At 48.1% G+C, this 11,190-nt stretch overlaps 1 protein-coding gene across 1 annotated transcript; it reads left to right on the forward strand.

Annotated features, from left to right (window-relative positions):
* The first annotated feature begins 1,054 nt into the window (after positions 1-1,054).
* LOC116946096 (B1 bradykinin receptor-like) lies at positions 1,055-10,629 on the forward strand. Its single transcript, XM_032960954.2, has 3 exons — positions 1,055-2,848; positions 5,998-6,611; positions 7,481-10,629. Exons 2-3 carry the CDS (start codon positions 6,100-6,102, stop codon positions 8,130-8,132), a joined length of 1,164 nt encoding a protein of 387 aa, XP_032816845.2. The 5' UTR covers positions 1,055-2,848; positions 5,998-6,099; the 3' UTR covers positions 8,133-10,629.
* The last annotated feature ends 561 nt before the right edge of the window (positions 10,630-11,190 follow it).

Here is an 11,190-nt window from a genome sequence, read left to right on the forward strand (position 1 = left end):
TATTGTCTTGATCTATCTCCAGGGTTGGATTAATAAGCATCTATAGGGTGGTCCAGAAGTCGTGCAACCCATCATTAATTGACCCCTAACATGTTTCTCCCTTTGCATATTCATTTCTGTTTTAAATAAACCTTTAAAAAATATTACGTTAGAATTATATGAGGGGGGGGGGCACAAAACATATGGACCACCCTGTACAATGATTGTTTGATTAAGAGGAATCGATCCTTGTCCTTACAATGTAGAATTTCCGTTGCCGAGTCACAGATGCCAGCAGAAGATACAGCATGAAGCGGAGATGCATTTCCATTGAAAGGATTCTGGCGAGGCGCGGTAGTCGAGGCATGCACGACACAAACACCACGCAGAGGGCCATCCCTCCGTGCAAGCGGCACTGCCCTGCTTCCTCATGCCCGCGGGCTGAAAACCAAAAGTTCAAAGTTGCTGCGGCATATTCTACAAGAGTGGCAGAAGACTCATTCTGTAAGATGACAACTCGCTGCAGAAATTACAACTAACCTGACCATAAACTTGTTTGTATTTAACCAAGTAAGGCCCACTGCGCTCTGTAGTTATTCTGCAGAAGCGACCTGGCCACAAATGATAGCTCAACATCGTGGCTTCTGTGGGAATGTATAGCAAGCAAACACGCTAAAGGCATGATGTTGATTCTAAATGGGGGGGGGGGAATGAAGGACCCGGAAAAAAATCCATGCGACCACGGGAAGGACGGCAAACTCCAAATACAGCAGCAGGCGTCGAGATTGAACCCACGACCCGCATACCAGGCGAGGGAGTGAACATCTCGTCACCTCTTGAGAGTTGTACACGTTACGTTACACTGACGAACACCTTTTAGAAGCCATATTTGTATATTGTACAATTTTTTTAAGGCTTAAAACATTAATAAAGGAGAACACTCACTACATAGTGTCGAGTGTGATGTCGCCGCGCTATGTAAGTTGTACATATATAAATAGATATAGTATAAATTTAACACGTTTTTATACCAAAGGCATGCAGATTGCGTGCGCTTAAGTGAGAACATATTGTCGGGCACAGCAGCGCTGTACACGCGTGTCTAGAATGTGACGGGATGTGGGCACGCGGTTTACCCAAGTTGTTTTAATGTGCTGTGTTTCACACTTCCTGTGCATGATTGCTGTAGGCGAGTGTTTTGCACGTCTTAAAAGTGTTCACCAATGCACGTTCGTCGTCAAGCTAAGCAGGTTGAAGCCTGGATATTGTTTGAATGGGTGACCAACATGCGGGGATGCGTTGTGGGATACGGAGGGCAGTGCAGATAAAATATTGTACCGTGCAGAACTTCGGTGTTCTCACGTTCTGTGTTTTGTTTGCGTACATCGTATCTCGCCAAGCCTTATCGTTACATTATTTATGGGAATTGTTTTGTTCGCTTCAAGCGGTTTTCGCTTATAGCGGCACTTGGCAGGAACACATCTCCCGCGTTAAACGAGGACTTACTGTATTTTGCTAAACGGTCCCCTTTTGATAACGGCTGTGCACTGTGGGTCACCCATCCCAAGCATTACCCAGGCTCAAAATCTGCTTGGCTTCCGAAATGTTATGTTTCGACGCATTTCGGGTGATTTGTTCAAAGGCGTAGTAGCTGCAGTTTTTGGGCTAGATAAGCTTACTGTCGTATTCTAATATGCAGGTATCAACTAACGACCCATACAATGTGCTTGAGCTGCTGCCTAGTTTTCCGAATACGGCTCCGTGCCTTGGGGAGCAGACAACCAATATCGTGGCGGGATGAAGACCACAGAGGTTCATGTGATGCGAGTGCTACGATCCCACGCACAACCCACCTTGAGCTGCGTGTTCAAGTATGACGAAGTACCCGTCCGTCATCCAGCAGTGGATCGATACACGGCCTCTTCGTGTGTTTGCATGTTTGTCTTAAACCCCACCCCCCCACACACAGAGGGATACATACAGAAAGAAGGGCCATTAACCTCTGCTTTGGCATTAACTCAAAACCTTCCAGTTGCGAGCTGAGTGCTTCTACAAAGGTGCCAGCAACATCACCTGTTTCGCAATCTACAAGAACACCGAGGCCGCCACCGCTATAGCCTAAGCCAGCGTTTACCGATTTGGGTTGTGGGTTGTTTGTGTAACGTGATCTCTGCCTCTAACGGGACCGCATGAATGCCACGTGATTGATGTCCCTTCCGTGGAGGTGCAGGTGAGATACTGCCACGAGCTCCCCGCCCGTGTTCCAAATGTGCTGTAGGCGTCACTTCACGAGACGAAGATATGACCATCTCTCGCAGAGCAGTTCAACCCATTCCAGCACTGGATTAGAGAACGGCCCACGGAAGCGGATATCACAGAACTACTCCTGAGAGCCATTCAATTGACCTCAAGTACCCCATGACAGTCAACCCGATATTTTAAGTTCAGAGCTGATTTTTGCCCAAAATTCAGTGCAGAAGCAGTTGTAATATTTGTTATGTCTGGTAGGGTTTGTATACGGTCATGTGTGACGTAGCTGAGACATTTGAGATTTTTTTGTAACCACTCACCCCCGTCCCTTATACATCACCTTGCACTGCTCTTCTGTCGCAGTCGTTACGCTTGTCTCTCTGGAACCGCCTGAACCCAGACAATCGCCTCCTCCTCTGTTGTGTTCCGCCCACACCCTCACATGCCTCCCGGCCGGACTCTCTGAGGGTGGTGCGCGTGTGCATCCGTGTGTTCACGTGCGTGTGTGCGAGTATAAGTTCGCTTGCGAGAGGCGCGGGCAGGGTGGGTAACGCACGGGCGAAGTGCGGTGAGTCGCTGTGCAGCACTCTGTGTGGGAGAAACAACTTGGAGGCTGGAGGTAAGTGAGGTGCATTTATACCTGTATGTAACACATACATGTACGGATTACACACACCTGTACAGGTCACACACTCCTGCACTGGTCACATGCACCTGTACAAATCGCACACACCTGTCCAGATCACAGACACCTGTACAGGTCATACACATTTGTACAGGTCACACACACCAGTACAGATCACACACACACCTGTACAGATCACACACACACCTGTACATATCACACACACACACCAGTACAGATCACACACACCTGTACAGATCACAGACACACCTGCACAGATCACACACATACCATACAGATCACACACACCTGTACAGATCACACACCTGTACAGATCACAGACACACCTGTACAGATCACACACACCTGTACAGATCACACCAGTACAGATCACACACACACCTGTACAGATCACACACACACACCAGTACAGATCACCCACACACACACCAGTACAGATCACACACCAGTACAGATCACACACACCTGTACAGATCACACACACCTGCACAGATCACAGACACACCTGTATGGATCAAAGACAAATGTCTCCCGTATAGCCTTACCAGACTGTTGGGGCAAGTGCTCTTAGCGAGCACCGATGAAGGTCGGCACGGCACACGAGGGTGTGGGTGGCAAGCACCACGCCCGGCTGCCTTTGTCTCCTTAGTGGCGATGTTTACACATCGCACCAGGTACTAATTTGAGGCTGATTCGAACTCGGGGAGGTCCAGGACAGATTCAGATAATCGTCACTGGTGTTACCCGTGGGCGGGAATTGAACCCTGGTCGCCAGGTTGGCGCTACCCGCTCCCCACACACCTGCATAAAGACAAAGATCCCCCGTATAGCCTTAACATACTGATGGGGTAAGTGCTGTTAGCGAGCACCTATGATGCCTGGCACGGCACACGAGGGGGTGGGTGACAACCACCAAGCTCGGCCGCCTTTGTCTCCCTAGTAGCGATATTTACACATCGCACCAGGTACGTATTTGAGGCTGAGTCGACCTAGGGGAGCCTCAGGGCCGGTTTAAATAATCGTCACTAATATTGGCCGTGAGCCGGAATCGAACTCGGGTCACACACGCACCCGTGTTGACAACAAAGATAAAGACAGACCACACACCCCTTTACAAATACTCACCTGCATAGACCATGTGTGTACCTTTTTCTCCAATTCAATTGTCAGAAAACATCTTCCAATATACTGTGAATGGGTATGGAACAAGCATGTTACCTTGCCTGACGTCCCTTCTGATATGTACTTTGAAGCTTTGTTTTTCCTAAAAAAAGTTTTTTCAATATAGTCTATACAGGTAATATACACTGATGTAATGCTTATGCACGAGTTTAATTATCCTTCAATTCCGCTGACTTCCCGTTTTCTATTACCCAGACGCCAGTCTTTACATCTCTTCATTTGCCACTCCTCACCTATCTCGCCTCTCTCATCTCCCTCCGTGTATCCTCCTCTCGTCCTCTTCGTTCCCAATCTTCTCTCTGTCCCTCCTCCTCCCTGTGCCCAGTCCCCGTGTTCGGTCCTTCTCCCTCCTTGCAGCCCTCCACTGGAATCAACTTCCCCTGCACATTGAGCAGCACTGCTACCCGTAGACTCAGCACTGCCCATAGACTCAGCACTGCCCATAGACTCAGCACTGCACCATAGACTCAGCACTGTTACCCATAGACTCAACACTGCACCATAGACTCAGCATTGCCCATAGACTCAGCACTGCACAGTACTCAGCACTGCTACCCATAAACTCAACACTGCACAGTAGACTCAGCACTGCTATCCATAGACTCAACACTGCCCATAGACTCAGCACTGCACCATAGACTCAGCACTTCACCATAGACTCAGCACTGCCCATAGTCTCATCACTGCTACCCATAGACTCAACACTTCACCAAAGACTCAGCACTGCCCATAGACTCAGCACTGCACAGTACTCAGCACTGCTACCCATAGACTCAACACTGCCCATAGACTCAGCACTGCCCATAAACTCAGCACTGCTACCCATAGACTCAACATTGCACCAAAGACTCAGCACTGCACAGTACTCAGCACTGCTACCCATAGACTCAACACTGCACAGTAGACTCAGCACTGCTACCCATAGACTCAATACTGCCCATAGACTCAGCACTGCCCATAGACTGAGTACTGCCCATAGACTCAGCACTGCCCATAGACTCAACACTGCACCATAGACTCAGCACTGCCCATAGACTCAACACTGCACAATAGACTCAGCACTGCCCATAGACCAAGCACTGCCCATAAACTCAACATCGCCTTTTCGCGTCCTCTGGTCTAACACCGTTTGAGACGAAGTTCAAAAGAAAGCTGTCTCTGGTGTGGACCAATCAGTTTCAAGGACAATGCATATATTATCGAAGTGTGTTTTTTTGTTTGAATTCTGACCACAAGCATTGTGGTTAATGCAGACATGATTCCTTGTAAAAAGGTTTCAGTTTGGTGTTTTAACATCTTAACACCTATTTTGTTTCGATTTAAAGCTTTCGTGACTGCAAGGATTCATCTTCTTGGTTCTTTCGGTAAAGTCACGTAGAATGATAATAAAACAACAAAACAAAATAAGACAATAAATTTTTTTTACCAGAAAAAAGGGGAAAAACCTATTATCACTGCCCATAGACTCAACACTACCCATAGACTCAACACTGCCCATAGAATCAGCAATACCCATGGATTCAACACTGCCCCAGTACATTACGCAGTCCCCTTCCTTAACCTCCTTCTGTTCCTCTGTTAAGGCCTCACCTCTTCTCCATCACCCCATTCTCTTCCACTTCCCTCCCCTCGCCCTCCACTGCTTCCCGTCCCTCACCCGTAGCCCTTCCGTGATCCCCGAGTACCTCTCTATCACTGTCATTCGTTCCTCAACCCTTACAGCACGCCCCTGCAAACTACATCATTCCAATCTGTCATCATTTTGTACGCTATGTCAAGTGAATTGAGTGAAGGCGCTCTCTATATGCATTAGATTAAACAATGCTCCTGCAGGCACATTGGTATGCCAAAAGCACTTGAAAATCTGAGATCGTTCAAATGTGCTCCATTTATGTGCATGAAATTGTTGTTCTCGAATCAATTCTGTTCTGACGATCCAGTGTCCAGGTCCTATCAAGTTGGCCTTTTCATTGAGCAACGTACACATTGGCCGCGGGAACTTGATTTAAATCCGTCCAGAAAAGAAGACAACAACACAAACCATGTCCACCACCTCCAACATCTCCTGGGTCACGTCACTCGATCCCAACCGCACCGCGTGGGCCAACCACAGCGAGAGGGACAACGCCTCCGAAGTCCTCAAGCCTTGCTTGAACGCTGATAATTATTTCGCCGGCACCTGGGACATTTTTACCTCTGCCACCCCCGTACTCATCCTGACCGCCTTTGCCCTGGGTCTCGTGCTCAACCTGGCCGTCCTGCTGGTCTACGCGCTGCACTGCGGCGTCCAGACGGTGGCCGACGTCTACGTGACGAACCTCACGGTGGCCGAGCTACTGCTCGTCGTGAACTTGCCTTTCTGGGCCGTCTCTGTGAAGCGGGGCCTCAGCTGGCCCTTCGGCGACTTCATGTGCCGCGCCACCAACGCGGTGCTGTACGTGAACAAGTACGCCAGCGTCTTCTTCTTGGCGGCCGTCAGTCTGGACCAGCACCAGGTCATCTGCAAGACCATGCAGTCCTACGCGAAGCGCCGCGTGTCGCGTGTACGCCTCAGGTGCGTTGTGTTAGTCACGTCGGACGGATTCCAGGAAATTCACCACACACCCCGGATTCCAGACACTCACATGGGATGCACCAAACACCACGGATTCCATCAACTCACAAAAGATGCACCAAACAACACGGATTTAATAAACTCACGAGATGCACCACACACCATGCTGTGCCAATTAAGTGCCCTGTGCGTGATCATTCTCATCCTAATCCCAGCAGTTCCAGCCATCCCGTTGCTCTCACTTGCATTGTACGCTCCTTCTCGCCTTCTCTGTTCACAATCCCAGGTGTCTCTGTCTGCATCCCCCTCCTCCTTGTGCTCTATCACCATTCCCTTCGTTCTCGCTTTTGGCCCCCTGACGCTGGAACTGCCCCAAAACTTCAACCAGCCTCGCTGTCTCTTTCCTTCTTCCATTACGTGACAACCCTTACTAGTTGGCTGTGTCGGGTGGTGGCGTGTTTAACAACACGTTTATATATTTACGTGATCTAACCCCAAAAACCTCTTATGGATCACTCACATTTTCCTCGCTTACCCCAACTCTCCGACCCATCCCTAACTCTATCCTTCTTCGCAACTTCCCTAACCCATCCATAACACTCACTCGCTCGTCATCAACCACTGACTGTCGTGTTCATCATCGTTTGTTCTACGCATCATCATCATCATATTCATCACGCACGACCATCCTTCTCATCAACTTATTTCATGACACTATTCTACTGTACAAATAGTTAATTATTTGTTCAGCGCCCTACTCAGGGCGCAGTATAAAGTAAAGATGACACTCCTGAGCCACCTCTGCTGCCCATCGTCCTTGACGGCTCCCCGCGGTGAGCGCGTCTCGCCCCCCCCCCCCCCCCCCCCAGGTGCGTCGCCTTGTGGCTCTGCTCCCTGCTGCTCGGCCTTCCCGTGGTGATCTTCCGCAACGTGCGGCCCTTCCCCGAGCAGGACCTCCCCGCCGTGTGCTTCCTCGACTACCCGAGCCCTAAATGGAACGTCGTCAACCGAATCCTCTTGGACGTCCTGGGCTTCGTGCTTCCCTTCACCACGATCGGCGTGTGCGGCTTCCGAATTCGGAGGTCCCTCCTGCGCTCCCGGGTGTCGACGCGGTCGGGCAGGGAGCTGGTGGCCTCGGGGGCACGCGACCAGGAGAGGAGCCGCGCCATCGCGGCCATCTCCACCGTGGTTGTGGGCTTCTTTATCTGCTGGTTCCCCTTCCACTTCAACAGCTGCTGCGGATGGCTCCTCAAGACCGACGTGCTGGCCGACAAATGTTGGTGGGAGTATCTGTGGAACCTGTGCAGCCAGATAAGCACCTACTTCGGATTCCTCAACAGCTGCGTCAACCCGGCATTGTACTTCACGGCGAGCAGGGCCTTCCAGCGCAAGGCGCTCCAGGTGTTTTGCTGCAAGCGAGACCAAGCGTCCAATTCCTCGAGCATCGCCTCGAAGTCCAGGAGCAGGGCTGAGCACACGAGTGTGGGCCACACGTCCTCGCAAGCGTCCTCCTCCATGTGAAGATGTTCATTGGTGGCAGACGCTGTGGCCAGATTTAACTTCCTTTTACTCGAGAGATTTGGGAGGGGGTGGGGTCAAGGCCGTAATTATAATAAATATTGGGGGCAACACATCTCCCCCCCAATATTCAAATATGCTCAAAACGTCCCCACCCAATATATTGCTATAAAATAGATTTATGTTTATATGATTGTGGTTATGGTTGTAATTTATAAATCCCTAATCTCTGCCATTACATACGATGAAACAAGAAAAGGTAAAAAAGAAAAAAAAAACAGAGCAATGTAATACAATACACTATTAGACATTATTGTTAAAAATAAATAAAAGTCAATCCTATGTGTTAGTTAATTTTTTTAATATTTTAGGCAGGAAATGGCAGGAAGATTTGGTCCCCCCCCAATGTTGACTCCATGGCTACGGCCTTGGGTGGGGTGGATTTGTTTGCTCACAATCCAAAATGTGTTATAGGTGACGTACAATGACATGAGACGTCCATAGGAAACTCTGAAAGGGCATTGCGTCACCGGTGTGTGTGGAAGACGGCCCGCCGGAGGTTATATCCCAGACTTTTGTCTGAGAACCCTGTTAGCAGGGACGTGTGGTCAGGGGAGGCAGGGGAGGCAGAGCCTCAACTGTTATACTCCAATGAAAATAGCTGTTACGAAAAGTAAAAAAAAATAAGATTTTTCCACTGATCTGTGTTATAAATGTGATTTCTGTATGTTTCCAATAATTTTTATAGTCAAAATCGCTAAATTTGCGGAGCTCCGCTGCAAATACAGGAAGAGACGAGAGGTGAGGCAGCAACGAGCTCAGCCTCCCCTCTGATTGCGCAACCCCTCAGTAACTGGAAGGAGCGCGGGCAATAAGCGCGTGCCTGTTACAATCTCAGTATGTCACCAATGTAATGTTTGTAGACCCCTTCATTTAAGTTAATTAATTTCACATACGTGAAATAAGGTAACTTATTTCACGTATGTGTATAAAGAGATTTAGGCTCGCTGGTCTCGTCATGAAACTGCAATGAAAAAGCACCAGGGGAGGCAGCTTTCACATCTGCCTCACTGAGGGGGACGTGTCAGTGAGGCCACGCCCCCCTCCTTGAGACCACGCCCCCCTCAGTGTGTGAATCTAGCTCTGACACGAGCCAATGCCACCCCAGCCATTGACCTCACCGCACGTCACTGCCTGTTCGTGTATGTGTGTTTAACTTTTTTAGCACCGTACATAGCTAACCGTGCTAAGCGGAGGTGCTACACTTTCACACTCGGAGATATATTCGTTGCATGGCAGTCAGACTTCTGGAAAATTTGCCTAATTCAATAAAACAATCGTTTGTGCAGAATTGCTGATGAGGACATCAACTCACCACCATACACGAGATCCTGGTTTAATCGCTGGTGACTGGAATCCAGATTTAAACTCAGGATCTCAGCGGTGCTGGCTCAACGGTCTGAGCTGAGCCATGCGGCTATCACGAGGCTATTCGTGTTTACTTTAAACATGCAAGAGCTGTGTGGTTCAGGGGTCAGCGCACTCAGCCGACAACCTCTGGGAACCTGGGTTGTTCCAATCTGAGGTTTAGGCGCCAGAGGTTAAACCAGGTTGTCCAGTGTGGCGAGATGATAGTTTATCTAATCTAATATTAAATATAGAGATTTACTTTGCCAAATATTAAAGTTAATAATTTACGTGACAGCTCCGTGTGTTTATGTTTTTGGGCTGCGTCTTGTTTGCGTGTCTCTCTTCCCGTGGTCGTGTAAAATTTTCTTCGGGGCCGGCGGTTTTTACGTCCACACTTAGAGACATTCGTTTAGAGTATTTGGCTGCGATGAATTTCCACACGATAAGCCACTTCGTTGATCGATCATTTGTGGCCAGGTCGCTTCTGAAAAAGCGCTATACAGCTCAATGAGCCTTACCTAGTAAGGAAATATGTTTATAGTTGTAACTGTCGTATCTCGCCAAACATTATCGTCATTACATTATTTATGGGGAAATTGTTTTCGCTTAACGCATTTTTCACTTAATATGGAACTTTTCGGGAACGCATCTCCTACTGCGTTATTCAAACCTGCTTAGCTTCTGAGATCTGACGAGAGCCGACGCATGCACCGGTGATGTTTTGGTTTGCAAACATATAAACAAGCCTCATAGACAGGCTTTGAAGTATAACCCTGTGTATTGGCTCTCAACATAACATGTAAAATGTTGCCTTTGAAGTAATGTACGTTAATCTTTGGATTTGATATACAGTCTTTTCATAATTTTATTTAACGTGTGCACTGATTTTGCGAAGAAGTTTAACATTGAAGTGAAACAACAGGCGGATTGCATTTTTATTCAACTGTGTAATTGCCACGTTATTTAACGCCTATATACAAGCTAAAGAAGCCCAAGATGGGCTCCGGATATATAATTCACCATAGTACTTCTGCACTTGTGCTTATATATGTACTCACGATTTGATACTCTAAATAAACTATTGCATGGACTCATTGTATACGCGACTGAATGGTATATTAACGCTATCAGGGGATGTAGAACATGTATTAGTGATCGCATCAAATTTTGACGGTACATTATTGCTATTTCCTAACAATAAGTACGGTGCACAGTGCCAGGTTATTACTTCTTCGGCGTGTTTGTCTTTTCCCACAATTCGATTCCACATTGGCCTCGTGTGACGAGGAATCCATTCGGATCTCTCTGACAGCGCGTTATGGAATTGGTTCACGCTATTATTCATGGATTATGGTGAGTGTCTAAAAACCAAATTGTATGCTTACGTTCTATTCACAGTACTCTCCTGGTACACAGAAGGTCGTGGGATCGATCCTAGACCCTGACAATGCCTGCTGCTGTACATTTGGACTTTGCGTGTCTCTCTCCCCGTGGTCGCGTGGACTTTTCTTCGGGGCCTCCGGTTTTCACCTGCACATTTAGAAATATGCTTTCAGAGTATTTGGCTGCTATACATTTCCACAAAAAGACACTTCTTTGAACTATAATTTGGGGCCAGGTTGATTCTGAAAAAGAGCGACATGGCTCAGTG

The sequence above is a fragment of the Petromyzon marinus genome, chromosome 26 (assembly GCF_048934315.1).
Source record: "Petromyzon marinus isolate PM22_M1 ecotype Great Lakes invasive population chromosome 26, UKy_Petmar_22M1.pri1.0, whole genome shotgun sequence".
NCBI lineage: Eukaryota > Metazoa > Chordata > Hyperoartia > Petromyzontiformes > Petromyzontidae > Petromyzon > Petromyzon marinus.